Source organism: Sceloporus occidentalis, unplaced genomic scaffold (genome assembly GCF_023333645.1).
Source record: "Sceloporus occidentalis isolate IW3139 unplaced genomic scaffold, rSceOcc1.0.p SCAF_39, whole genome shotgun sequence".
Classification (NCBI taxonomy): domain Eukaryota; kingdom Metazoa; phylum Chordata; class Lepidosauria; order Squamata; family Phrynosomatidae; genus Sceloporus; species Sceloporus occidentalis.
Window position 1 is genome coordinate 1,617,554 of NW_028317019.1, and position 25,439 is coordinate 1,642,992.

Below are 25,439 nucleotides of genomic sequence, written 5' to 3' on the forward strand. Positions count from 1 at the left end.
TGGGGCTCTGTCCAGGGCCTAGTGCTATTCAACATCTTTATCAAGGACTTGGATGACAGAATTGGGGGCATACTTATCAAATTTGCAGATGAAACCAAATTACGAGGAGTAGCTAATACCCCAGAAGACAGGATCAAAATTCAAAATGTTCTGAATAGACTAGAAAGCTGGGCTAAAGCTAACAAAATGAAATTCGACACGCAGAAATGTTTGGTATTGCACTTAGGGTGGAAATATGAAATGCAGAGATATAGGATGAGGTACACCTGGCTGAATGAAAATACTTATGAAATGGATCTAGGGGTCCAAGTAGACCACAAGTTTAACATGAGTCAACAGTGTGATGAGGCAGCTAACAAGGCCAATGCGATTTTAGGCTGCATCAATAGAAGTATAGTGTCTAGATCAAGGGAAGTAATAGTGCCACTCTATTCAGCTTTGGTCAGGCCCCACCTGGAATATTGTGTCCAGTTCTGGGCCCCACAATTCAAAAAGGACATTGAGAAGCTGCAGCGTGTCCAAAGGAGGGTGACTAAAATGGTGAAGGATCTGGAATCCATGCCCTATGAGGGAGCTGGGAATGTTTATCCTGGAGAAGAGAAGGTGATATGAGAGCCCTGTTTAAATATTTGAAGGGATGTCATATTGAGGAGAGAGTAAGCTTGTTTTCTGCTGCTCCAGAGACTAGGACCCTGAACAATGGATGCAATCTACAGGAAAAGAGATTCCAGCTCAACATTAGGAGGAATTTCCTGACAGTGAGGACTGTTCGACATTGGGACACACTCCTTCCTCGGAGTGCAGTGATCCTTGGAGGTCTTTAAAGAGAGGCTGGATGGCCATCTGTCGGGGATGCTTTGATTGAGAGTTCCTGCATGGCAGAAAGGGGTTGGACTGGATGGCCCTTGTAGTCGCCTCCAACTCTATGATTCTAAGTGAACATGAAACATGTAATAAGAAAGTAATGCTATGTAATGAGAAGAAAAGGTATGTATATAAAGAACAACTACAATACACAAATCAGCTTCAATTTATCTACTCTGAATAACATACTGATGTAATGCAGAATAACATCTAAACAATGATAATGTAAAAACTAATTTCAGTTTATTACTATGAATAACCTACTAATGTAAGTAATACAGAATGACTGTATATAAACAAGGGCAATTGTGAGTACAGTTACACAAAGGCTTCAGTACAATGACAATACATATAATTAAGAATGGGCTACAACAAAACAACAAAAGGAACAATTACAAGACACACACTCCCTCCAATATATCTGCTCTAGGTGACATACTAAAATAGATGATATGAAACTGAAAAGTGCTGTTATCCCTGTCTTTGGGAACTGATGGAGGACGTTTCAAGACAAAAGGTCTTCCTCAGCCGCAAGGGAGCAGGCTGTCATCTGAGATACTCTAGTACTTCCTCATTCAAGAAATGTGCCAGAGACGTATTTTGCAACCCATCTTCCTCTACTCTCTTGCATGAAACCTGTCCTGGTTTTGGGATCTTCTGGGGAGGCCCTGGTTGCTGTCCCACGGACCTCTCAGGTGCATTTGGGGGGAAGGCAGGAGAGGGCTGCTTGGGGGCTGCTCTCAGGAGTTGGGACCCCTTCTTAGTCTTGCCGTTTTCATTAATATTCTGCTTCCCCTGATTTGGGACACAAGGCAGGTTCTAACCATTAAAACAACCGTTGTTTTTGTTGTGTGTCTTGAAGTGGTTTCTGACTTATGGGGACGCTATCCTGGGTTGTTCTTGGCAAGATTTGTTCAGAGGAGCTTTGCCATTGCCTTCCCTTGAGGCTGAGAGAGTGCGACTTCCCCAAGGTCACCCAGAAGGCTTCTTTTTTAAATGTTTATTGTATTAAAAGACATATTTTGTGACAGCAGCTAGAACAGAAATAGCTAAATTATGGAAATATGAAAAGATACCAACTTGGGAAACCTGGGAAAGTAAATGAGTCCAGGGAATTGGATAGACTTTCATGTATAGCCCAAAATCATGATAAAGGCAGAAGAAAGGAGGAGCGGAAGAAAGTTTTGATAAGGTGAGGAAAAGAATGGGAATTAAACTTGTCGCTAGTGGAGGACTAATCAAAGTCCTATCTTTTTACTCTTCTCAGTGGATTTGGGAGAATGAAATTTAAGGATCTTTAAGAATATTATGCTATGCATGTTATACACGGAATATAAGCATATTCTGTTTCTTTTTGCTTTCTTATATAAATCCCAGGTCAACAAAGAATGATTGAATGACTCACTGTGTATATTGAAAACAATAGAGAGAGATCCATACAATGAAATTGATGTAAACATCTGTATAAATATATATTTCTTCAGTTGTTGTTAACCTTACAAAATAGTAAGAGAAGTAAACACATTTTCTATGTAAAATTGAATGAAAAAATTTGCAGTTTCTTTCTGTTTTTACTTAAATTGTAAAAGAATAATTCACAGCTAGACTTCATATTTCGGAGGGAGGTTTCAAGGCGAAGGACATTCAAATGGGCTCAGATTCAGAAGACGGAAAAGGAAGACTTAAGAGGGTCCCAAATGACCAGTCAAGACTCAAATTTGCTTTTACAAGCAATTTTTATTTGGATTATGTATTGGTCGTGTTTTATGTATTTGGAAACTTAAATAAAGATGAATTAAAAAAAATACATATAACTTATAACAAACAAATGAAGAACATTTAAATTACCAAACATACATAGGAATACCATAGATACATATAATTCTAAATGCAAAATACATTAGAATAAACTTCCAAACCTAAAGCGACAGCTAGCTCCTTTCTTTAAATAATCCTCTTTTATCTCTGGCTAATTAGTCTTTACATCTTTTCTTGTTCTCAAGTCGATTTAGACTCATGGTGACCCTATGGATGAGAGTCCATAATTCTCTATTTGTCTTCATACTTAACCTGTACCAATTTTAGTTTGAATTGGAATTATTCCCTCCCCTTTTCAATGTAAATCCTTTTTACATATTCCCTCAGATATTACCATTTCTTCCCACAAAACATAGTAATCTTCATTACAAATTTGACGTTTATATAATCTTTATTATTTTCTGAGTCATAAAAATAGAATAAAACAATACAAATCCAGTATCCATAACATCACTGTCACAAATCTTTCCGTTTCCTTGGACCCACTTTCTGCTTTCTGTCTTCTTGGCCTTTCAAAGATCTCACTTTCATCATATTATAACCGAACCCTGCTTTTAAACACAAATTTTATGCACAACTCTAAAACATATGAACACAATATATCCCAATTGCTTATTGATAATATCAGTTTTCATTTATGTTCTTATCTATTGTCAAAATAACGTATGCATAACTTCACAGTATTCGATTCCTTCTTTATCATGGTTTTCTTTAAGCAGGAGACTCAAACTTTCTTCTACTGACCTATAATTAATCAGGAAATAAAAATACACATTTAAACCTATTTTTGAAGAACAGACTTTGTAGATTCAATTCCAGTTAATTCAGACCTCAATGAGCTTCAGATTTCAGTTCCATTCTTTTCCCATTCCTCTTCTCTTTTTCCATATCGTAATTCTGAGCCCTACAAGAGAGTTTGTCCCGTTCCCTGCAATCATTAACTCTCTGCATCCAATTTTCCCGTCTTGGAGTCTCATCTGACTTCCATAACTTTGCTATTTCAATTCTAGCTGCTGTTACAAGATATAATATAATCCTCCAATATTGTCTTTCGTCCTGTGGGCTTAAAATCGAAGTTATATGGAGTAAGTACAATTTAGGGCTCATTGGGAATTTTATTCCCAATATCTTCTGTATTGAGTCAGGTACTTTCTTCCAAAATGTCTGATTTCCCTGCAATGCCACCATATATGATAGATGTTTCCCTTTTCACAATCACACCCCCAACAATTCCCCTGTGCTAATTTATAAGGTTTTTTTAGCTTCCATGGGGTGTAATATCACCTGTTCATTATTTTCATGTGATTCTCTTTTAGATCCTGCTCTACTGTAAATGTATTTGTTCTATTCCAGGCGTTTTGCCATTCTTCCATTTCAATTTTGCATCCCATATCCTGCGCCCATTTCCCCATATACTCTTTTACAGTCTCCTGTTCCATATTTCTGCTCAACAGTAGTTTATGTCATTTGGATATCTTTTTCTTATCAGGTTGCCAGAACAAATCATCCAATCCGTTTAGTCTGGCTTCGATCCCTATTGTTTTGTTGTCTACCAGAAATCTTTGTTTTAGCTGGTAGGAATTAAACCACTGTCTATTATGTCCATCCTTGTTAATATCTTCCCTAGATCTTATCGGCCAATTCCCAGATTGATCGTTTTTAAGCCAATGTTTGTAAGTCAGCCAATTACTGATGCTTATCCATCTACCGAAGAGTGCCTTCTGGCCGATGTCCGAAGTGGTAACTTAAAATGTCTTTTTAATCTTGTTCCAAGTGAGTAGTAAAGAGTTCCTCATTGGATGATTATTGAAATCTATATTCATCCCCAACTTCTCATAACATAAGAAGGCATGCCAACCAAATCTTAACTGCACATCCTCTAGATCAAGCATTTCTTTGTCCTCTAATTTAATCCAGGTTTCGATCCAAATTAGATTACATGCCCAATAATATAATCTGAAGTCTGGGAGCGAATAGCCCCTCTCTCTGAAGCATCTTTGAGCTCCTCCCATTTAATCCAAGGTTTGTGTCCTTTCCATAGGAATTTTTTTTTAGCTTGGCTTCCCAACCTTTAAATATCTTATCCTTAATCTCTATTGGCAAATTTTGTAGCAGAAACATAATTTTCTGTAGAACTGCCATTTTGATTACAGCAATTCTGCCTAGTAGTGAAAGATTTAACCAGCTCCATCTCCTTAAATTTTCTCTTATGTCTTTCCATACCCCTAAATAATTATTGTCTTTAGAGATCCAAATTCTTAAGAGCCTCAGTTTCTTTCCTACTTGGAAGCCCGGTTTCCTCTTTCATTCCTCTACCTCTTCTCCAGTCATATTTTTAGTTATCAACACTGTCTTGTCTTTATTGATTTTCAGTCCTGTGAATTTGTTTAGCTCCTGTAGCATCGGTTCTCTGCCCCGATTTGGGTCCTCCAAAACTGTTACCACGTCATCCGCAAACGCTCTTATCTTGGTTTCCTTTCCTTTCCTGTTAATCCCTTTTATATTTGGATTACCTTTAATAGAGGAAATCAAAATGTCCATCACTTCTAAGAATAAGAGCGGTGATATCGGGCATCCTTGCCTTGTGCCCTTATTGATCATACATCCTTGGGATCTTCCTCCATTGATAATTAAGATCTTTGCCGATTATATATTTGCCTTATTGTCTCCCATTTCCATACTTTTTACCACTTCTATCAAAAAATCCCATCTCATGCCGTCGAAGGCTTTCTCCGTGTCAATAGCAATTAGGGCACATTTTTTCTCATTATTGACCTGGTAAAATTCAAGACAATTCATAATCATTCTGATATTGTTCCTAATCTTTTTGCCCGGTAAAAACCCATCTTGCTCCTTCCCAATTGTCAAATTCAAAATTCCCTTCAGTCTGCTGGCAGGTATTTCTGTGAATCTCTTATAATCAGTGTTCAGCGAACTTATTGGTCTATAATTAGTCATTAACAAGCTGTCCTTTCCTTCTTTAGGAATTAAAGTGATACTCGCTAGCTCCCATGAGTCTGCAATCCCCTCTGCATTAATAGGATTAAACCATTTATATAGTGGATCCACTAGTTCCCCTTGAAATGTTTTATAATATCTAGCTGTAAATCCGTCCACTCCAGGGGATTTCCCCTCTTTATAATCTTCTTATCTTCCCTCCATCTATGGGGCCTGCAAAGGGAGGGGGCTTCCTTTCCTGGGGAGGGCATGGTCTAGATCTTCCCTCTCTATGGGGCTTCAAAAGAAGGCTCCAGGGCAGAGGAGAATGTGGCCCAATAGAGGGACCCTAACATTTACCCAAATGAGCACATTCTCCGTCTCTCTGTCCAGAGGCAGAGCCCTCTTTCCCAAAATGGCTGCTGAGGGATTCCTATCCAAATGCCTCCTGTCTTTCAGCAGCCCCCTTTATGCCATCTCTTCCCTTGGCACTTTCCTTCTTTCCTTCCTTTAACCTCCATCCCTTCAAGGAAGGGGACTTTCAGGCAAAGAACTAACAATGGCTTCCATGTCCTTTCTGCATGTTCCCAGAGGAGGATCACTGATCTTTGCAGGGTTGTTGTGAAGGGTAAGGAAAGGATGTGTGTGTGTGTGTGGGGGGGGCTAATTCAGATCCTGTGGGCCTCTAAGCCTAGTTGCCAGGGGGGTATCCCTCTCCCCAGAAGGGGCTTTGAGCTCCCTCCTTCTGCCAGCTCTTGGCTTTGGCCTAAATCTGGGCTCTTCTCTCCCCCACAGAAAGAGCCCCCTTCCCCAGGGAAAACCCCTTCCCCCCAGAAAGCTGTTGTTTCCAATGCTATTGAAGCCTATGCTATCTGATGCTTTTTATTTGTCACAAAAGTCTTTTGACTGGGAGCCTCCCCTCTTCCCAGAGATGAAGAGGGTGCCCCCATTGGAAGACCATAGAGGGGGGTTTGCAAGCCCTTATCTCCCCCCAAATGAGGAGGAAGGGAGGGAGGGTCTCTCCTCTGCCCCACTTTCCAGGAGGGAGGGGCTCCTCAAAGCCCTTTTTACATCTAAAGGTCCCTGCCCCCTCCCCCCACGGCCATGCCTCTCCTCAAGTGCCCCCTGCCCCCTTTTTCTCATACATTTCTCTCCCCCACTTCCATCTCTTCCTCCCTCAGAACAGACTGTGAGGGCAGCAATGGCTTCAGGGCCTGAGACTGAGCATGTGTACATGCCCCAAAGGCCTCTCCTGAGCATTCGCAGGGGTCGCCAGGGCCTTGCTGCTGAGGCTTATTCTGTTGGGAGCCTTTGTGGAAAGGGAAGGAGTGCACCCACCCTTCCTTCCTTCCTTCCTTCCTTCCTTCCTTCCTTCCTTCCTTCCTCTCTTTCTTCCTTCCTTCCTTTGAGGAGACTTGGAGGATGCCAGAATGGGTCCCAAGGAGGAGCTGGACTCAGGAGGGAAAGGGAAGGAAGGAAGACTCTGCTTTGTACATATAGCTCTCTCTGTCTGTTTGGTATGTGTTTGTGTGTGTTTGCCTCTTTTCTTCTTATGGCTGGGAATAGAGCTGAGGACTGATGAGAGAATAAAGTGTATTTTGTGCAAATTCAGAACTTCTGTGCATCAAAGAGTCAAACACATTGAAATAACAAATAACTTTATTGAGAACACATTATCAGAAATTCAGTGTTTAAACCAGAACTGTCCTCCCTAAGACAAAGAATATATTGAAACCCCAACACCTAAACCTCCACCTTCTACCAAACCTAGCCCCCACCTCCACAGGCGCAAAGTCTATGCCACAAAGGGAACAAGACCCCTTTGCCATTCCCAGAAACTAGCCCCTTTCTGTTAATACCTGCCCACACCTTTCTTCAGACAACATCCCACACTTTCCAAAAGCTATCATTCCCATAACTATTCTAGCCAGTTGTAAAAAAATCCCATCATCCCCTATCTAGCTGACCTATACCATGACCCATAATCCCTAGCCAAGTTTATAACCTGAAGCAATTATTAAACTTAACAAACTATAACGTTAAAACATAAACAGACATATAGACAGACAAATGTAACACACAAAATCACAAGGGCCTTTTCTTTGCACCATTAGATTGAAAATATACTTTTTGTATTCCTTATTGACAAAAACTGTTAGTTTACTGCTGAGATTTGAGTGGCTTCTCTCCTGTGTGGACTCTCTGATGTCTCACTAGGTGTGACTTCTCAGAAAAACATTTCCCACAATGCTGGCATTTGTATGGCTTTGCTCCTTTGTGGACTCTTTGATGTTTAACTAGGCTTGACTTCCCAGAAAAACATTTCCCACAACGCTGACATTTGTATGGCTTCTCTCCTGTGTGGACTCTCTGATGTCTCACTAGCTCTGACTTTGAAGAAAAACCTTTCTTGCAATGCTGGCATTTGTATGGCTTCTCTCCTGTGTGGACTCTTTGATGTTTAACTAGGCTTGACTTCCCAGAAAAACATTTCCCACAACGCTGACATTTGTATGGCTTCTCTCCTGTGTGGACTCTCTGATGTCTCACTAGCTCTGACTTTGAAGAAAAACCTTTCTTGCAATGCTGGCATTTATGTGACTTCTTTCTTGTGTGGACTCTCTCATGACTCACAAGTTCTTCTGTAAAGAAGGACAATCACAGTCAAGAATGAATATCAGAATTAAGAGAGGAGGGTGTTACCCCAATTTTTAGCCCTTGTTGAACCCTCCCTATTTGATATTAAATTAATAAAGTTGCTGAGAGTGACCTGAGCATGACACTATTGCAGATGTCCCGAAATCCATGGAACAATTGTATCCCTACTGACAGGAGCAAAGAAGAGATTGTAGTAGAACTGCCTTAAGGGAATTGGTCGAAGCAGATAGTCAAAGGGCTGTTGAAAAAATATTCCATTAAACATGATTTAAAATATTTTGATTGACAAGTGGCATCATTTCCTGTGAGACTGCCATAGAGTACTGAGTCAGAGCCCAAGGCATGATAACTGCAGAGGTCACTTCATGCTGTTTGGCACCAGCAGATGACTCACAACCAATACAGTATACAGCTCACATGCGGATTGCTGTGTACTGGATTGGAGTTGTGTGTACAAGAGATGGTGAAGTTGATGGAAGTCAGAGAGCTTGCAAAGATTTGTATTATTTTGCAACTCAGGATAGAGAACCTCCAAGGACTTGGGTGAAATCAACTGTGTCTGTGAGTTACTTTTAAGTGTGGACAGTAGTCAGTGCATTGCCAAAACCTATATCTGGATATTTGTTTCCATACTCTGCTATGTTATTGTTGAGCTGAATCTGGAAGTGTTGCTTTCAGATTGCACTGTACATTGGTTTATGAACAGGACTGGAATTCAGAGCCAAGAAGGACCTGAGAGCCGGTGTGCTAATCCCTTTTGTCTGAGGTATTTGCATCAAGCATCCGTTGCATTCAATTTGGATTCAGACAATTCTTTCCCCACCCAGGAAACATACTAAAGCGATTTAAACCATTTTGAACTCTCAGTCTCTGTCTGTAAGCAACAATTTCAGTATAAATGTCCACCCCGATAGTTATTGTTCTTTGGCGTCAGTCCCATTGCAGAGAGAAACTCTGTTGGTTTACATGGCTAAGCGCCTCAATATACTCAACAAACCCACTTTCCGTTCCCTTGCAGGACCCTCAGCAATTGGAATCAAGAACATTCTAGGAAATGTATTACCATTAGTATAGCTTTACATTATTCACCAATCCCACCTTTTTTACTTACCTCTTGTGTGTATGTACGAAGGCTTGTGTGTGTGCATGTGTGTGCGCGTGTGCGTGCATGTGTGCATGTATTTTGCTTTTTCCCTAAATAAAACATAAAAACCCATTTGAAATGCCTCTGGAGTTATGTGAGATTGCGTGCCTGGTATAGTTGGGCTGACCTCCGAGGTCACTGTTGCCTGAATAAAATTATGTCTCTTCTTAGGGCTAAGTACCAAATCCCCCCCCCCCCCCCAATGCATAGCACTTGCAAGTGTCCTCCCCAGACTCCAGCATTTTGGGTAACAAAGGGCCTCTGGAACCAAAAATGCAGCTAAGCAAGCTCAGGTAGGAAAATAAAAGTGCTTTTTCTCTAACTGTGTCCTCCTTTCCTTCCTTCCTAAATATTACTCATAATTGCTCACTAAAACCACTTAATATGTCTGAAAACAAGGACCTGAGCCGGTTCTCATTAGTTCACTGAAACCAGTTCAGAACTGCCTCCCAATCCCCAAGGCCCCTCTCCTGGCCCTTCCCAGGGGTCCCTCCCTCTCCGCACAGAGCTAGGCAATCCTGGCTTTGCTCCTGCCTTCCCCTCCTGGCTCCCAGAGGCCTGATCACCTTCCCTTTCTCCCTCTGCTCTCTAACCTTCTTTCTTGCCCATCAGCATCTCATTTTCAGCATCTCTTCCCTGCCTTTCAATTTTTCAATTTCCGTCTGTCTCTTTATCACACACATATACCCACAGTGTGATGCATAAAAGGCATACTTTGAGGCCCATTTGTTGAGAAAGGTGGGATAATCAATATACAAATAATTCATTGGCAAAGGCAGAGCAAAGGAGCTGGGACCTGGACTCCAATTTTGGTGAGTGTCAAGCGCCAGGGAGCAGCCTTAAAACATTTATAAGACAGGCATGGACTACTGATGGGGTTTGGAGGAGATCTCAGGGTCAACCCCACTTTGTATTGCCGGGGGGGGGGGGGGGGAGGAGATGAAATAATATTTTGCCACTCAACATCGCAAAACATCCCTTTGGGGAAGTGGATGCCATTTTGCCACTGTCGGGCTCCCCCTGAGCCACTGCAGGCCCAAGAGAGGTCTTTCCCTCAAGAAGACTCTCCAGAGCATTAAAAGGATGGAATAGGCGCCAAAAAAAGTAGGAAACTTGCCCAGGGATGTGCTGAGTACAATTTGGGTGTGAAAAGCATTAATCTCTATGGCTTTTCCCCACAAAATCCTAGAATAGGAAGTTTAGGATGGAGTATTTAGAATCCTTAGAAGCTGGAGAGCAATAGTGCCTCACTGAACTACAAATTCAGATATTCTACAGGATGTTGCTATCACAATTAAACTATGCTTTAAAGGGCTCAAGGATTCCAAGGAGACCACAAGTTGAACATGGGCCAACAGTGTGATGCAGCAGCTGCAACGGCCCATGTGATTCTAGGGTGCATCATTACAAGAATAGTTTCTAGATCAAGAGAAGTAATAGTGCCACTCTATTCTGCTTTGGTCAGGCCTCCCTTGGATTAATCATGTGTCCAGTTCTAGGCCCCACAATTCAAAAAGGATATTGACAAATTGGAGCATGTCCAAAGGAGGGCAACCAAAGTGGTGAAGGGTCTGGAAATCATCAAGCTCTATGAGGAGCAGCTTAGAGAGCTGGTTATATTTATCCTGGAGAAAAGAAGATAAAGAGTGAATATGATATCCATTTTTAAGTATTTGAAAGGGTATCATTTTGCACAAGGTTGCTTTTTGCTGCTACAGAGAAAAGGAGACACCGCATTCTGGCGGCCATTTTGTGCTGCTTGTGACTGTGGGGAATATTGTTCCGGAACCTTCTCTGAGGCCTCAGTTGAACAGAGGCTTCTCTTTCTCTCCTGAGGCTCCAGAGTCAGAAGGAGGCCAGGCTCCTGGGGCCAAAAGGAAGGAAGTGTGTCTCTTTGTGGGTCTTTTGTGTCTCATTTCTGAGAGGGTTTTCTTATTACACAGCTCTGCTCCTTCTGGGGAACAAGAGTTTTAAAAGGGATCAGAAATGGGGAGGATAGGTTTAATACAAGCCTTATTCTTCTTCTTCACAAACATTGGGTTTTGGCTTCTAAGAGGAGGCTAGTCCCCCAAAAAAGGCCAAAAGCAGCTCCTTTGGGAGGTTTTAAAAGTCTCCCCAATTTCCTTATTAAGAGATTTTTACACATGAAGGAAGTTGACAAACCAGACCATCTCATATTACCAAGAATGAATGAAACAAACAACAACAAAAATAAGGATTAGACAGAAAAACAAAGTGCTTATTTTTTTAAAGTAAAACCATTATTAAGAGGGTAAAAACCAGACTTGGGTGCTTCGACCCTTTTACAACCGACTCAGGCTGTATCTGCACTGCAGAAATAGTCCAGTTCGAAACTGTGTTAACTCTCCTGGCTCCATCCTGTGGAATCCTGGGGTTTGTAGTTTGATGCGGCACAAGAGATCCAGAGGCACCCCAAGACAAGACTCCCCAGGGCTCTCTTGGCCCTCCTTTGCTTGCGAATACTGACTATCTCAGGGAGTCTCTATATTCTAGTGTTACCCATGCTGCTCCATATAAATGTTGGTATAAATGATAGCCCTTAATGACCCCTAGATGAACTGTAGTAGCCAGTGTGCCATTGCCAGCAAGGCATGAGGACATGTACACCACCCCTGAGGGGTTGCCTTCATTAACACTTTCAGATAGTCTAGGGAGTTGCATAAGAGGATTATCATAGGAGCCAAGAAGAGTAAATGTTTGCCTTCCCTGAGGCTCTTGCCTCCTCCTTGTGTCAGTTGTCCAAGCAGCTTAAGACCAATAAGACACTCAGACAGGGACATCCAGGTGTAAAGAAAGTAATTAAACACCTTTGCCAGCAATGGGCCTTTTGCCCCTATAAGAACCCCATACTTTTGCCTGTTCCCTGGGCCAGTCTGGATTTCAGTGGGAAGCTCTGTCCCCTTGAACCCTGACCTGGCTCCTGGCCAGTCATTCCATGGCTGAGCCTCATGCCATCCTCATCATATTCCTTTTGGATTCCTGGAGGTGAGAGGGACACAATAATAATAATGCTTTCTTGCTTCTGTACTTTGCTTTGCAAAAGAATCAATAGTTACAGAAGGCCCATAGATTGAGCCTACAGAGTAAAGTGCAAATGTGCTATGCTGGCCCCCACCCTTGATTTCTGTATGTGTGGCAGTAGTATACACACTCACATAATCACCCCCTCCTTCCTCTGGAGGGCTCTGAATACAATGGCCTGTGTTTAACCAGCGGCCTTGAAGAGCCTAGCTTAGCTGAGTATGTATCTTACAGTTATCTCTCTGTACATTCCAGGCTCCAAGCAAGCAAGCAAATGTAATGCCAAGCAAATGTAATGCCAAAAAGAAAATGTAGGACAGAATGCTGCTTCGCTTTTGTGATTGGCTTACGCTAGGAAAAGTAGAGTTAGAAGGGCATAAAAGAAGATGGCAAGAGGCCCTCGGGGCTGCAGTTTTGATAACGCCCACCTTGCTGTGTGTGTGCGTGCTGCTGCCCTTGGCCAAGAAAATAAAGCGTTTTTTATTCTAGCCAGTTCAGTCTCCTTGACTCTGCTTGTCCTCTGGCAGGCCACGGGCCTTCGGGTTTGTGGATTTGGGGTTCACCCGCTACAAAACAATTATTAAAAACAGGTATAGGAGCCAAAGCCTGATGTTTGTGAATAATAATAATAATAATAATAATAAGGATTGTATTAAAGCTATCCTCCCTATTTCTGATCCCTTTTAAACCCCATTTTCCCCAGAAGGAGCAGAGCTGTGTAAGAAAACCCTCTCAGAAAATAGACACAAAAGACACACAAAGAGACACACTTCCTTCCTTTTGGCCCAAGGAGCCTGGCCTCCTTCTGACTCTGGAGCCTCAGGAGAGAAAGAGAAGCCTCTGTTCAACTGAGGCTCAGAGAAGGTTCTGGAACATTGTTCCCCACAGTCACAAGCAGCACAAAATGGCTCCCAGAACACAAAATGGCCGCCAGAACACAAAATGGCTCCCAGAACACAAAATAGCTGACAGAACACAAAATGGTTGCTTCTGCCTGAGCACTTGGCACTTGCTAGTTTGAGGCCTTCAGGGGAGAGAGAGAGACTGAGGGAAGAGCGGAAGGGGGTCCTGGAGGGAGGGGGCCTTGGGAGATATAGGGCCTTCCTGAGATATTCGGGGTTTGCTTCCTAACAAAGGGGTTTCTGGCCTCATAAAGGATTTGGGGCAAACTGGATCTGAAAGGCAGTAGTGGCCTTTTCTCTTGCCAATGGGATTTACAGTATATTCCTGGACTGGATCTCCCAGCATCCACATGGCCAGAAACAGGAGGGGTCCTGCCCTGCAGTAAGGCTCCTCCAATCCCTCTGAACCGAGTACTACAACTCTCATGTCTTCTTTCTTTCTTTCTTTCTTTCTTTATTTCTCTCTTTCTTTCTCCCTAGCTGCCTTGTGTTAGTGGTGTTACTGCTCTTGTTGCTGTGTGCCTCCAAGTTGTTTCTGACTTATGGTGCCCCTAAGGGAATACCTTAGCAGGCTTTTCTTGGCAAGATTTGTCAATAAGTGATTTTGCAAGTGCCTCCCCCTGAGGCTGAGAGAGTGTGACTTGCCTAAGGTCACTCAATGGGTTTCCGTGGCCAAGAGGGCATTTGAACCCGGGTCTCCAGGGTCTTAGTCCAGTGCTCCAGCCATTAAATCACTGTGTCTCTTTCTTGAGGCTTTGTGGTTTTTTGTGGTGTGGCTCCAAGTCATTGCCGACTTCTGGGGAGCCTCTCCTGGGGTTTTCTTGGCAAGAATTGTTCAGAGGAGGTTTGCCATTGACTTCCCTGAGGCTGAGAGAGTGTGACTTGCCAAGGGTCACCTAGGTTCAAAACACACTGCAGCAATAATACAATCTGAGACTGCTTTAACAGCCCTGGCTCAGTGCTAGGGAATTCTGGGGAATGTAGTTTTGTGAGACATTGAGCCTTCTCTGTCAGAGAGCTCTGGTGCCACAATAAACTCCATTTCCCAGAATTCCCTTGCATTAGGCCAGGACAGTTAAAGCACTCTCAAACTGGACTATTGCTGCCGTGTGTTCTGGACCTTTCTTGGCCGCAAACTGTCCATAGCCTGCAATGCATCTCCCAATTCTGTTGGCAGTCCCTCCCTCCCAACACTTTCTCATTTCCCCCCAAAACCAGCGCAAAGATGGCAGATGGAAAGAGGTTTTAAAGCAGCATTTAAATCTGCCATATTTGTTTTTAAAAGACTAAATGTCCCAAATGCTATTATGAATTTTGTAGCTAGTATTACAGAAAGACGTAGAGTGCAAACTCCTCAAGTACCTTTATTTTCTGGAGTGAGATGGGCTTTTCCAACTGACTCACTGTGATGATCTCCGGTGGTCCAAGCAGCCAAACTGCGGCCCTGTAACAACAACAACAACAACAACAACATTTTTATTCCCCTCTCTTCAGCCAAAAGGCTATCAGAGTGGATTACAAATTGTTAATTAGACATTTAGACATTATGGCTCTTAGTCCAGAAGACCCTTAAATTCCTTCAATCACGCTGCCATAATCCAGTGAATCATAAAAGGGCTTCCCTTAACCTACACTGGGACCAGTTAAGGAACCTTATTTCTACTTCTTTACTGATCTTCCCAAGGATCAACCGATCCAAGACACTTGTAAAAGGACTGTTGAGTAGTAGATACTCCAAAGAGATAGTTACTATAGATAATAAAATATAACTGAAATATAAGTCATACAAGATATTAAGAGTCTTGCAGGTACAATATTTGTAAGTATATAATATTCAATTCCTACAAGCTATTAAAGAAATAAATAAACCTATGCGTCCAATTCTGAGACTAACTTCCAAGATCCGCTCTTTAACTCTCTCTCTCTCGATCTCCAACCGACACAATTCCCCCAACTGTCTCTAGGTCTCTCAGGCCTTATATCTCCTTCTCACGGAAGCTTCTAGAAGAACCTTCATCTTGCTCTCTGATTGGTCAAGAGAGCCTTCCGTAGCAGTGATGTCATTCTGCATTTGCATAAACCTCCCTTTTCTGCCTGAAGAAGACCTCCATTGACTGGAGCCCAGTCATTACAAAAACACTTCAAGGGTTTGTGCCTAACGTTGCCTAAACTGCTTCTAAACTGCATCCAAACCGCTCCTAGTCTCCTGGATGGTCAGAAATGCCTCGCAAATGAAGCCAGAAGCGGTGTACTATAAGTGGAGAGACAAGATGAGCAGCTTAAGGAAAGCTAGAGCTATACTGTATTTTAAGATTTTGTATGCAAACTGATTGATTGCTAATGTTCTAATTGCAAGGCTTAATTGGTTTGTTGCTTCAAGTGGCAAAGATTGCAGGGGAATCACTCTCTACTCTGTATCCTCCATCTGGCTACAAACAAGGAGGCTAAATTACATCTTCTTCATCCTGTCTCTCCAAGGAAGTGGAAAAGAATATTTTTCTCAGTTCCCAATGATCTGGGAATAGCCTGTTAAAAATGTCAATTTTCATTTCCACACAGGAAAATAGATTGTGAATATCTGAATGACAAGCTGAAAGCAACTGTGGTTGGTACTTTATGGATTAGGCTGAATGACGTTGCTAGAGGCCCTGCCCCAGGAGCTAGGATTCAGCTCCCAAACCTCAGGTCCTGGGACGATTCAGGGAGAGCTTATGGGAGCCAATGGGGAACGTTGCCTTCTCCTCCTGGTTGCTTTCCTGCACTCTTTTGTCAGGCTTGAAGACAACACAAGGTCAGTTCATGTAGTAATTCTGGAGGAGGAAGAAGAGAGTTCAACTGAAAATCAACCCTAGGATGGGATGAGTTGGGAAAGAAGGACTCCGGCTCTTAGACTGTTCCTGACCGCTTTTACTTTCCCAGTGAGAGTGGGTTTGCTCTTCATTGGGATCCTATTCTTGGGGGTTTACAGACAAGAGAGTCTTCTTAAAGACTAAGGGTCCCCCCCCCCCAAATCCCTCTGCTTCTCGCTCCCAGAGAACATGACTTCCCTTTGACATCTAGCTATGATGCTGAGTACTACACAAAGATTTCCCATCTCCCTTCTTGAAATGGTTCTGGTTCTGGAGGGAGAAAACTAACCCTTCTTTCCACAAAGTGTTGGCCAGCCTTGCTCCAAGATGCCATGACAGTCCCTGGTGTAGAGAGGCCTGTGGGGAGGATGGCATGGACCCACGGTGGGTGGGTTTCCCCACTGTCTCTTGGCTAAAGAGAGCCTCCGTGTCGAGAGGCAGGCGGCCCTTTCCCTCTGAATCCCAGCTGCCCAGGAGGAGAGCAACCTCAGCAGAGGAAGGCTCTACCTTTGGAGCAATGGAAAGGCATTTATTGGCCTGCCTCTTCCTGGGAAAAGGAGACGGGGCTCGCTGGATCTTTTCTGGACCCTTGGCTTATTTGGCTGTTTAGTACGGCTAGCGCAAGGTGAGCTTATGGCAGAAGGAGGAGAACCGGCTTATGATGTTCTTCAGAGGCAAAAAAGAAAGACTGGTTTGTCCTCAGAAACCCACCTTAGGATGGGAAAGGAGACAGACCAAAGAGGCCATTCTGTACTTTCCAGTCCCCAAAGGCTGGCTCTTGCATGTGGGGATGAGCTAACCACAATCCATGCGGGATTTGCAGCATAGAGAGAGGCATTTAGAAATCCAAGCCAGAGAGACCTAGTGCCTCCCAAACTACACATCCCACCATTTCATAGCATGTAGGCATTAAAACTCAAAAAAGAAATAGTGCTGTAACAGTGTAGTTTGAAAGAACCCTTTGATTCCGCTTTATCTGTTTAGACTACATCTTATGGGATCCTGGGATTTGTAGTGTAGTCGGCACTAGAACGTTCTTGCAGAAAACTCCAAGTATCCCTTCCAAATGTGCAAAGCCTGAGGGATTCCCTACAGTGGTGTCATATCAGTTAAAGTAGAATCCCTGTGGTGTAATTCTCTGGGCATCAAACCAAAGGAACCATTTCATAGGACCTGTTGAAATCCACATTCCTGTTGGGGTACTCTGCAAACACAGCCAATAACCTCAAGAGGCTGAGAAGTCTGTCCCTTTCTCTTCCTGCCAGACCCTGAAACCAATCCTGGCCAGCTCCGGCAGGGCTAGCCTGGAAGAAGAGACTCCTCCCTCCATAACTGTCATTTTCCGGCCTATGAGGGAGTGACCAGCAGGCCCAGCTCCATCAGGGCTAGCCTGAAGAAGAAGGGCCCTCCCTCCAGTCTGTCTGCCTTGGTCCAGGCCTCAGAGGGAGAGAAGAACCACGGAACCTCATCCCCTTTCCCACCACCATTCCCTTCTCTTTTTGTGTCGTGTCTTTTAGACTGTAAGCCTGAGGGCAGGGAACTGTCTAATTAAAAATACTGCACTTAGGGAGAAAAAATGCCATGCACAGATATAGGACACCTGGTTTGGTCAGGCCTCACCTGGCATAACCCTGTGCCCAGTTCTGGGCACTACAATTCGGAAAGGATGTTGAGAAGCTGCAGTGTTTTCAGATGAGGGCAACCAAAATGGTGAAGGGTCTTGAAACCATAAAGCCCTATGAGAAGAGAAGAGCTGGGTATGTTTAGCCTGGAGAAGAGAGACAGTTAAGAGGGGATATGAAAACCCTGTTGAAAATCTTTGAGGGGATATCATATTGAGGAGGGAGCAAGCTTGTTTTCTGTTCCTCCAGAGAACAGCAAAAGGGAGCAATGGATGCAAACTCCAGGAAAAAAGGTTCCAGCTCAAAACTAGAAAGAACTTCCTGACAGTAAATTCCCTGAAGTCACCATGTTGGGGGCAACAAAAGTGTGGGTTGAAGGCTGCAGAAAGTGGTGGCATGTGGGGGGCTTGGAGGGGGAGGCCTTTTTGAGGAGGAGGAGGAGGAGGAGGAGGATTTGGGTGAATAAAACAAAGTGTCTCCTATTCCCACCCTGTTTTGCTGTGGGAGGGGGGAGTCCTGATGCAGGAACATATTCCCCCACATTTGACTGCAAAGCTCCCCCATCTCTGCCTCCCTCCCAGCCCAATGCTATTCCAACACAAGAAGAGAGATGACAGGGGTTTAATTCCTTTAAAAGTGTTCAAGGATTTGTCCATGGAAAAGAACATTCAATGCTGGAAACCAGTGGAAACCAGAGACACCTTTTCAATGGGGCAAAAAGAAAAAACTACTAGTGCTCCTACAGAAAAAGTGGAGGTTGCTTGTATTTATTTTGTGGGGCCTGTCTTCCTTCCTTCCTTCCTTCCTTCCTTCCTTCCTTCCTTCCTTCCTTCTTGCCTGCCTGCCCTATCTTTACCTGGGATGTTCTTTCAGGGCCAAAAGAGAGCTTTTCAGAAAAAAAGAGAGAATTATTATTATTATTGTTATTATTATTTCTTATCCACATCTGTCCGTGGATTGAGGCAGGGAACAATGACAGACCAAAAAATACACAATTATCAGTTAAGAAGACAACTTCAGTTCAAACATCCATCCATCGAAAAGAAAAAGAAGACACAGATGTATTAAACCATCTACCTTTTAAACTGATCAAAGTTTACAGTTTTAGAAAACTGCCAGGACAGGCCTGCTGCTGAAAGAGACCAGTTTTCAATGACATTTTAGAAGTTAATTATAAATGAATGAAGAACGAAGGAAGGAAAGAGAGATCAGAAAAACGCACCTCCCTTTTAGGGTCTCCTTTCCTTTTGGGGGGGGTGTTACTGGGGGGAAACCAAACCAAGTTGGGGGGGGGGACTAGGTCCAAATAGGTTTATTGGTTACCAAGTGAACATGAAACATGTAATGGCAAGGTAATGCTATGTAATGAGAAGAAAAGGTCTATGTACAAAGAGCAATCATAGTACACAAATCAGCTTCAATTGATCTAGTCTGAATAACATACTGATGTAATGCAGAATAACATCTAAACAATGATAATGTAAGAGCTAACTTCAGTTTATTACTATGAATAACCTACTAATGTAGGTAATACAGAATAATATCTACAAAAATAATATAAACAAGGGGAATTGTGAGTACAGGTACACAAAGGCTTCAGTACAATGACAAGACACATCGATATGAATGGACTACAACAAAAAACGAAAGGAACAATTACAAGACACAAACTGCCTCCAATATATCTGCTCTAGGTGACATGCTAAAATAGATGGACTGAAACTAAATAAGTGGTATTATCCCTGTCTTTGGGAATTGATGGAGGACGTTTCAAGACAAGAGGTCTTCCTCAGCTGCAAGGGAGCAGGCTGTCCTCTGAGATACTCTAGTTCTTCCTCTTCAAAAAATGTGCCAGAGACATATTTTGCAGCCAATCTTCCTGTTCTCTCCTGCATGAAGCCTGTCCTGGTTTTGGGATCTTCTGGGGAGGCCCTGGTTGCTGTCCCACGGACCTCTCAGGTGCATTTGGGGAAGGCAGGAGAGGGCTGCTTGGGGGCTGCTCTCAGGATTTGGGACCCCTCCTTATTCTTGCCATTTTCCCTCCCCTTTTCAATGTAAATCCTTTGTACATATTTCCCCAGATATTACCATTTCTTTCCTACAATACATAGTAATCTTAATTATAATATTGGCGCTTATAATCTTCTTATCTTCCCTCCGTCTATGGGGCCTGCAAAGGGTGGGGGCTTCCTTTCCTGGGGAGGGCATGATCTAGATCTTCCCTGTCTATGGGGCTTGCAGAAGAAGGCTCCAGGCCAGAGGGGACAGTGGCCCAATATAGGGACCCTAATGTTTTCCCCAAAGGAGCACATTCTCCCTCTCTCTGTCCAGAGGCAGAGCCCCTTTTCCCAAAATGGCTGCTGAGGGATTCCTATCCAGTTGCCCCCTTTATGCTTTCTCTTCCCTTGGCACTTTCCTTCCTTCCTTCCTTCCTTCCTTCCTTCCTTCCTTCCTTCCTTCCTTTAACCTCCATCCCTTCAAGGAAGGGGACTTTCAGGCAAAGAACTAACAATGGTGTCCATGCCCTTTCTGCTTGTTCCCAGGAGGAGGACCATTGATCTCTCTGCTGGCCCTCCTCTGCAGGGTTGTTGTGAAGGGTAAGTAAAGGATGTGTGTGTGTGTGTGTGTGTTGGGGGGGGGGGTTAATCCAGATCCTGTGGGCCTCTAAGCCTAGTTGCCAGTGGGATGTCCCTCTCCCCAGAAGGGGCTTTGAGGTCCCTCCGTCTGCCAGCTCTTGGCTTTGGCCTAAATCTGGGCTCTTCTCTGCCCCACAGACAGAGTCCCCTTCCCCCAGAGAAAACCCCTTCCCCCCAGAAAACTGTTGTTTCCAATGCTATTGAAGCCTATGCTGTCTGATGCTTTTTGTTTGTCACAAAAGTCTTTTGACTGGGAGCCTCCCCTCTTCTGAACCCCATCCCAGCCCCCCAGAGATGAAGAGGGTGCCCCATTGGAAGACCAAAGAAAGGGGCTTGCCAGCCCTCATCTCCCCCCAAATGAAGAGGAAGGGAGGAGGGTCTGTCCTCTGCCCTACTTTCCAGGAGAGAGGGGCTCCTCAAAGCCCCCTTTTCATCTAAATGACCCTGCCCCTCCCCCCATGGCCATGCCTCTCCTCAAGGGCCCCCTGCCCCCTTTTCTCATACATTTCCATACACTTTCTTCCTTTGAGGAGACTTGGAGGATGTGTTTGCCTCTGTTCTTCTTGTGGCTGGGAGCTGAGTTGAGGACTGAGAAGAGAAGAAAGTGTGTTTTGTGCAAATTCAGAACTTCTGTGCATCAAAGAGTCCAATGTGTTGAAACAACAAATAACTTTATTGAGAACACATAATCAGAAATCCAGCATTTAAGCCAGAACTGCCCTCCCCAAGACAAAGAAAACATTGAAACCCCAAAACTTAAAATCCCACCCTCTTCCAAACCTAGCCCCCACCTCCAATTCCCAGAGACTATGCCCCACAGTTAACCCTTTGGCAGTCTCAGAAACTAGCTCCTTTCTGTTAATGCCAGCCGACAACTTTCTCCAACCAACATCCAACACACTGCAAATGCTATCATTCCCACAACTATTCTAGCCAGCTGCAACACATTCCATTCCCCCATCTAGGTAGCCTATGCCACAAATCATAATCCCCAGCCAAGTTTATAATCCAAAGCAGTTACCTATATTACAGTGCACGCGCGTCATATGCGGCTTTCAGTATATGGTGAAAACTATGCGGGGGCGCAATGGTGTGTGTGTCCCATTTGGATGATGGGGGTGGGGGCGTGGGCCCATGGCACACGGCCGCTGCTGCACCACCGAATGCACGAGGCCCGTTAACTTGAATAGGGCTAGAGCATGTGCGGCATTTGGCTTACGTGGGGGGGACCGGAACGGATTCCCCGTGTAAGCCATGGGCAGAATGTAAAGGCAATTAAAACCTAAACTTAACAAAATAAAACTTTGAAACATTAACAGACATATGCACAGATAAACCACAGACATTTGGACAGACACACCTTACATACAAAATCATAAGGGCCTTTTCATCACTAGATTGAAAATATATTGTCTGTAATCCTTCTTGAAAAAAAATATTCGTTCACTGCTGGAATTTGCTTGGCTTCTCTCCTGTGTGGACTCTCTGATGTCTCTCTAGGTGTGACTTTGAAGCAAAACATCTCCCACAATGCTGGCATTTGTATGGCTTTTCTCCTGTGTGGACTCTCTGATGTTTCACTAGGACTGACTTTGAAGAAAAACATTTCCCACAATGCTGGCATTTGTATGGCTTTTCTCCTGTGTGGACTCTCTGATGTTTCACTAGGACTGATTTCCAAGAAAAACATCTCCCACAATGCTGGCATTTGTATGGCTTTTCTCCTGTGTGGACTCTCTGATGTGTCACTAGGACTGACTTCCAAGAAAAACATCTCTCACAATGCTGGCATTTGTATGGCTTCTCTCCTGTGTGGTCTCGCTGATGTTTCACTAGGACTGATTTCCAAGAAAAACATCTCTCACAATGCTGGCATTTATATGGCTTCTCTCCTGGCTTGGCTCCTGCCTTCCCCTCCTGGCTCCCAGAGGCATGATTCCCTTCACTTTCTCCCTCTGCTCACTAACCTTCTTTCTTGCCCATCAGCATCTCACTTTCAGCATCTCTTCCCGGCCTTTCAATTTTTCAGTTTTCATCTGTCTCTTTATCACAGACACATACCCACAGAGTGTGATGCATAAAAGGCATACTTTGAGGCCCATTTGTTGAGAAAGGCGGGATAATCAATAAACAAATAATTCATTGGCAAAGGCAGAGCAAAGGAGCTGGGACCTGGCTCCAATTTTGGTGAGGGTCAAGCGCCAGGGAGCAGCCTTAAAACATTTATAAGACATGGACTACTGATGGGGTTTGGAGGAGATCTCAGGGGCAACCCCACATTGTATTGCCGGGGCAGGGGAGGGAGATGAAATAATATTTTGCCACTCAACATCCCACAGCATCACTTTGGGGAAGTGGAGGCCATTTTGCCACTGTTGGGCTCCCCCTGAGCCACTGCAGGCCCAAGAGAGGTCTTTCCCCCAAGAAGACTCTCCAGAGCATTAAAAGGATGGAAGAGGGGCCAAAAAAGGTAGGAAACTTGCTCAAGGGTGTGCTGAGTACCATTTGGGTGTGAAAAGCATTAATCTCCATGGCTTCTTTCCACAAAATCCTAGAACTGGCAGTTTAGGATGGAGTATTTGGAATCCTTAGAAACTGGAGACCAATAGTGCCTCACTGAACTACAGATTCAAATATTCTACAGGCTGTTGCTATCACAATTAAACTACGTATGAAAGGGCTCTAGGATTCCAAGTAGACCGCAAGTTGAACATGGGCCAACAGTGTGATGCAGCAGTTACAAAGGCCCATGTAATTCTAGGGTGCATCATTACAAGAATAGTTTCTAGATCAAGAGAAGTAATAGTGCCACTCAATTCTGCTTAGGTCAGGCCTCACTTGGAATCATCCTGTGTCCAGTTCTAGGCCCCACAATTCAAAAAGGATGTTTACAAATTGGAGCATGTCCAAAGGAGGCCAACCAAAGTGGTGAAGGGTCTGGAAACCATCAGGCTCTATCAGGAGCAGCTTAGAGAGGTAGTTATGTTTAGCCTGGAGAAAAGAAGATAAAGAGTGGATATGATATCCAAGTTTAAATATTTGAATGGGTGTCATGTTGCGCAAGGAGCAGGCTTGCTTTTTGCTGCGACAGAGAAAATGAGACATCACAATGGATGCAAGCCACAGGGAAAGAGGTTCCACCTAAACATTAGGAGGACCTTTGTGACAGTAAGAGCTCTTTGACAGTGGAATATACTCCCTTAGAGTTTGGTGGAGGTCTTTAAAGAGAGGCTGGATGGCCATCTCTTGGGGGTGATTTGAATGTGTATTCCTGCATGGGAGAAGGGGGCTGAACTGGGTGGCCCTTGTGGTCTATTCCAACTCTATAATTCTATAATTCTAGTGGAACCATAGCAACATGATAATATAGTATGAAAGGGACCATAATCTTTATAGAAAGAGCAATGGATTCACGTTCCTTACCTACAGAAGCCACATTCTCATAATTGTCCATCATTACATAATTGTACAAAAGTTTCTGTTTCATTGTCAATGGATTCTATTCGTCTTCAGAGAAATATACTGCCACATCTGCAAAGGTCACCTGAAATAGAAAATAGCCCTCATCCAGAGAGTGACTAAGAAAAGGGGAGGAAAGTGCATGGTGCATCCAAATATTATTTCATCACCTCAGAATTCAGTCCAGGAAATAAACTTTAAATTCTGTTAGCAAGCAAAAAACTACTGCATTTGAGATCAGTTTGTCTTGAATCCTTTCAATATAATATAAAATATAATATTTTTTTAAAATTTGAACCATGGCTGGGATATTGAGGATGGATTACGATACTAACTATCCCAACACATATAGTCCATTTAGCTGCAAAAGAATTATGGTGCATTTAGCCATTTCTTGCCAAATTTCAGAGGCAAATGTCATTTTAAAAAAGAGTTCTGAGGAGCACTCTGGACTTGAGGGCCACTGGGTCCACCCCCAATTTAGATCCAGAGATGGTCTCCCATATCCCCAACATTTCAAAGACAGGAAAAGCAAGGCACATGTGGACAAGCAACACCAGAAGGTGGTGAGGATGGCCAAAGTTGTTTATGAGGAAGATCACACAAGCTAGGAAGGGCACAGCAGTTTGCTTTTGACTCAACTTCCTGCCAAGGGAAGACCCTGGCAACTTATCTCCTCTCCTCTCCCCCCATTTGAGTTGATGGGGTGCAAACTGCTTGGAAGTCATTTTGCAGCAACCCAAGAGAGCTGAGGGGAAGGGGGAAAGTGGGAGGAGGAGAGAGAAACCGGGACATTTTTGAAAGTCCCTGAAAAAGTGGGGTGACAGAGGATTAACCAGGACTTTCTCTTCCAAATTGGGACAATATGTTCTCCATTTGCTTTCATGAGCTGCCCCAGCAGTGACACAAATGAAACTCACCACAGAGTTGTTGTACTTCGACAGCCTCTTTCTCTTGGAGTCCAACTCTCTCCGCTTGGCTTCTGTGTTGGCCATTTGGTGGGAAGGGGGGGGGGTGTCCTGGTGGCCCTGCACTTGGGTCTCTTCCAGCAAAAAGCTGTGTACAAGGAGGCCAAGATGAAGTTCCTGAGAAAAGAGACTAGGGTTAGGCTTGGTTTGTGAAGAAATCCTGCATCGCTCAAAGACACTGAGAACAGCATGCTGCTGGTGAGATACACAGGTGACATATGCCTCCTTTGGGCCAATGCAGAGATGGGCATCCACTTCCTCCCTCTTCACCAAACAAAGCCCCCTGGACCTAGCATGGATTCACTGCAGCTCCCCTACACAACAGATACTCCATGTTAAAACGCTTTTGACATTGCTATGTTGCACACCACGTGAGGCAACACTTTAATGTATGGCGCCAGATTCTCCACCTTGACTGTAGTCAGTAGATTGTGAGCTGAAGAAACACCTGTCGCTTTCTCAGTGAGCAGAGACCCTGTAATCTTCTCTCAGATGAGGCTTTTATTCATATAAGAGGTTCCACTGTGTACAACACTATAT

General features: G+C 43.8%; 2 protein-coding genes across 2 annotated transcripts in view; one reads left to right on the forward strand and one right to left on the reverse strand.

The window, feature by feature from the left end:
• The window catches only part of LOC149290389 (uncharacterized), a 31,928-nt gene extending 10,200 nt beyond the window's left edge, over positions 1 to 21,728 (reverse strand). The window contains exons 1-2 of the mRNA XM_089489289.1: positions 21,692 to 21,728; positions 7,923 to 8,261 (exon numbers count right to left, since the gene is read on the reverse strand). Coding sequence (XP_089345415.1) covers positions 7,923 to 8,261; positions 21,692 to 21,728 — 376 coding nt within the window. The remainder of the gene's footprint in view (positions 1 to 7,922; positions 8,262 to 21,691) is intronic.
• The window catches only part of LOC149290385 (uncharacterized), a 242,142-nt gene that overhangs the window by 190,190 nt on the left and 26,513 nt on the right, over positions 1 to 25,439 (forward strand). The window lies entirely within an intron of this gene.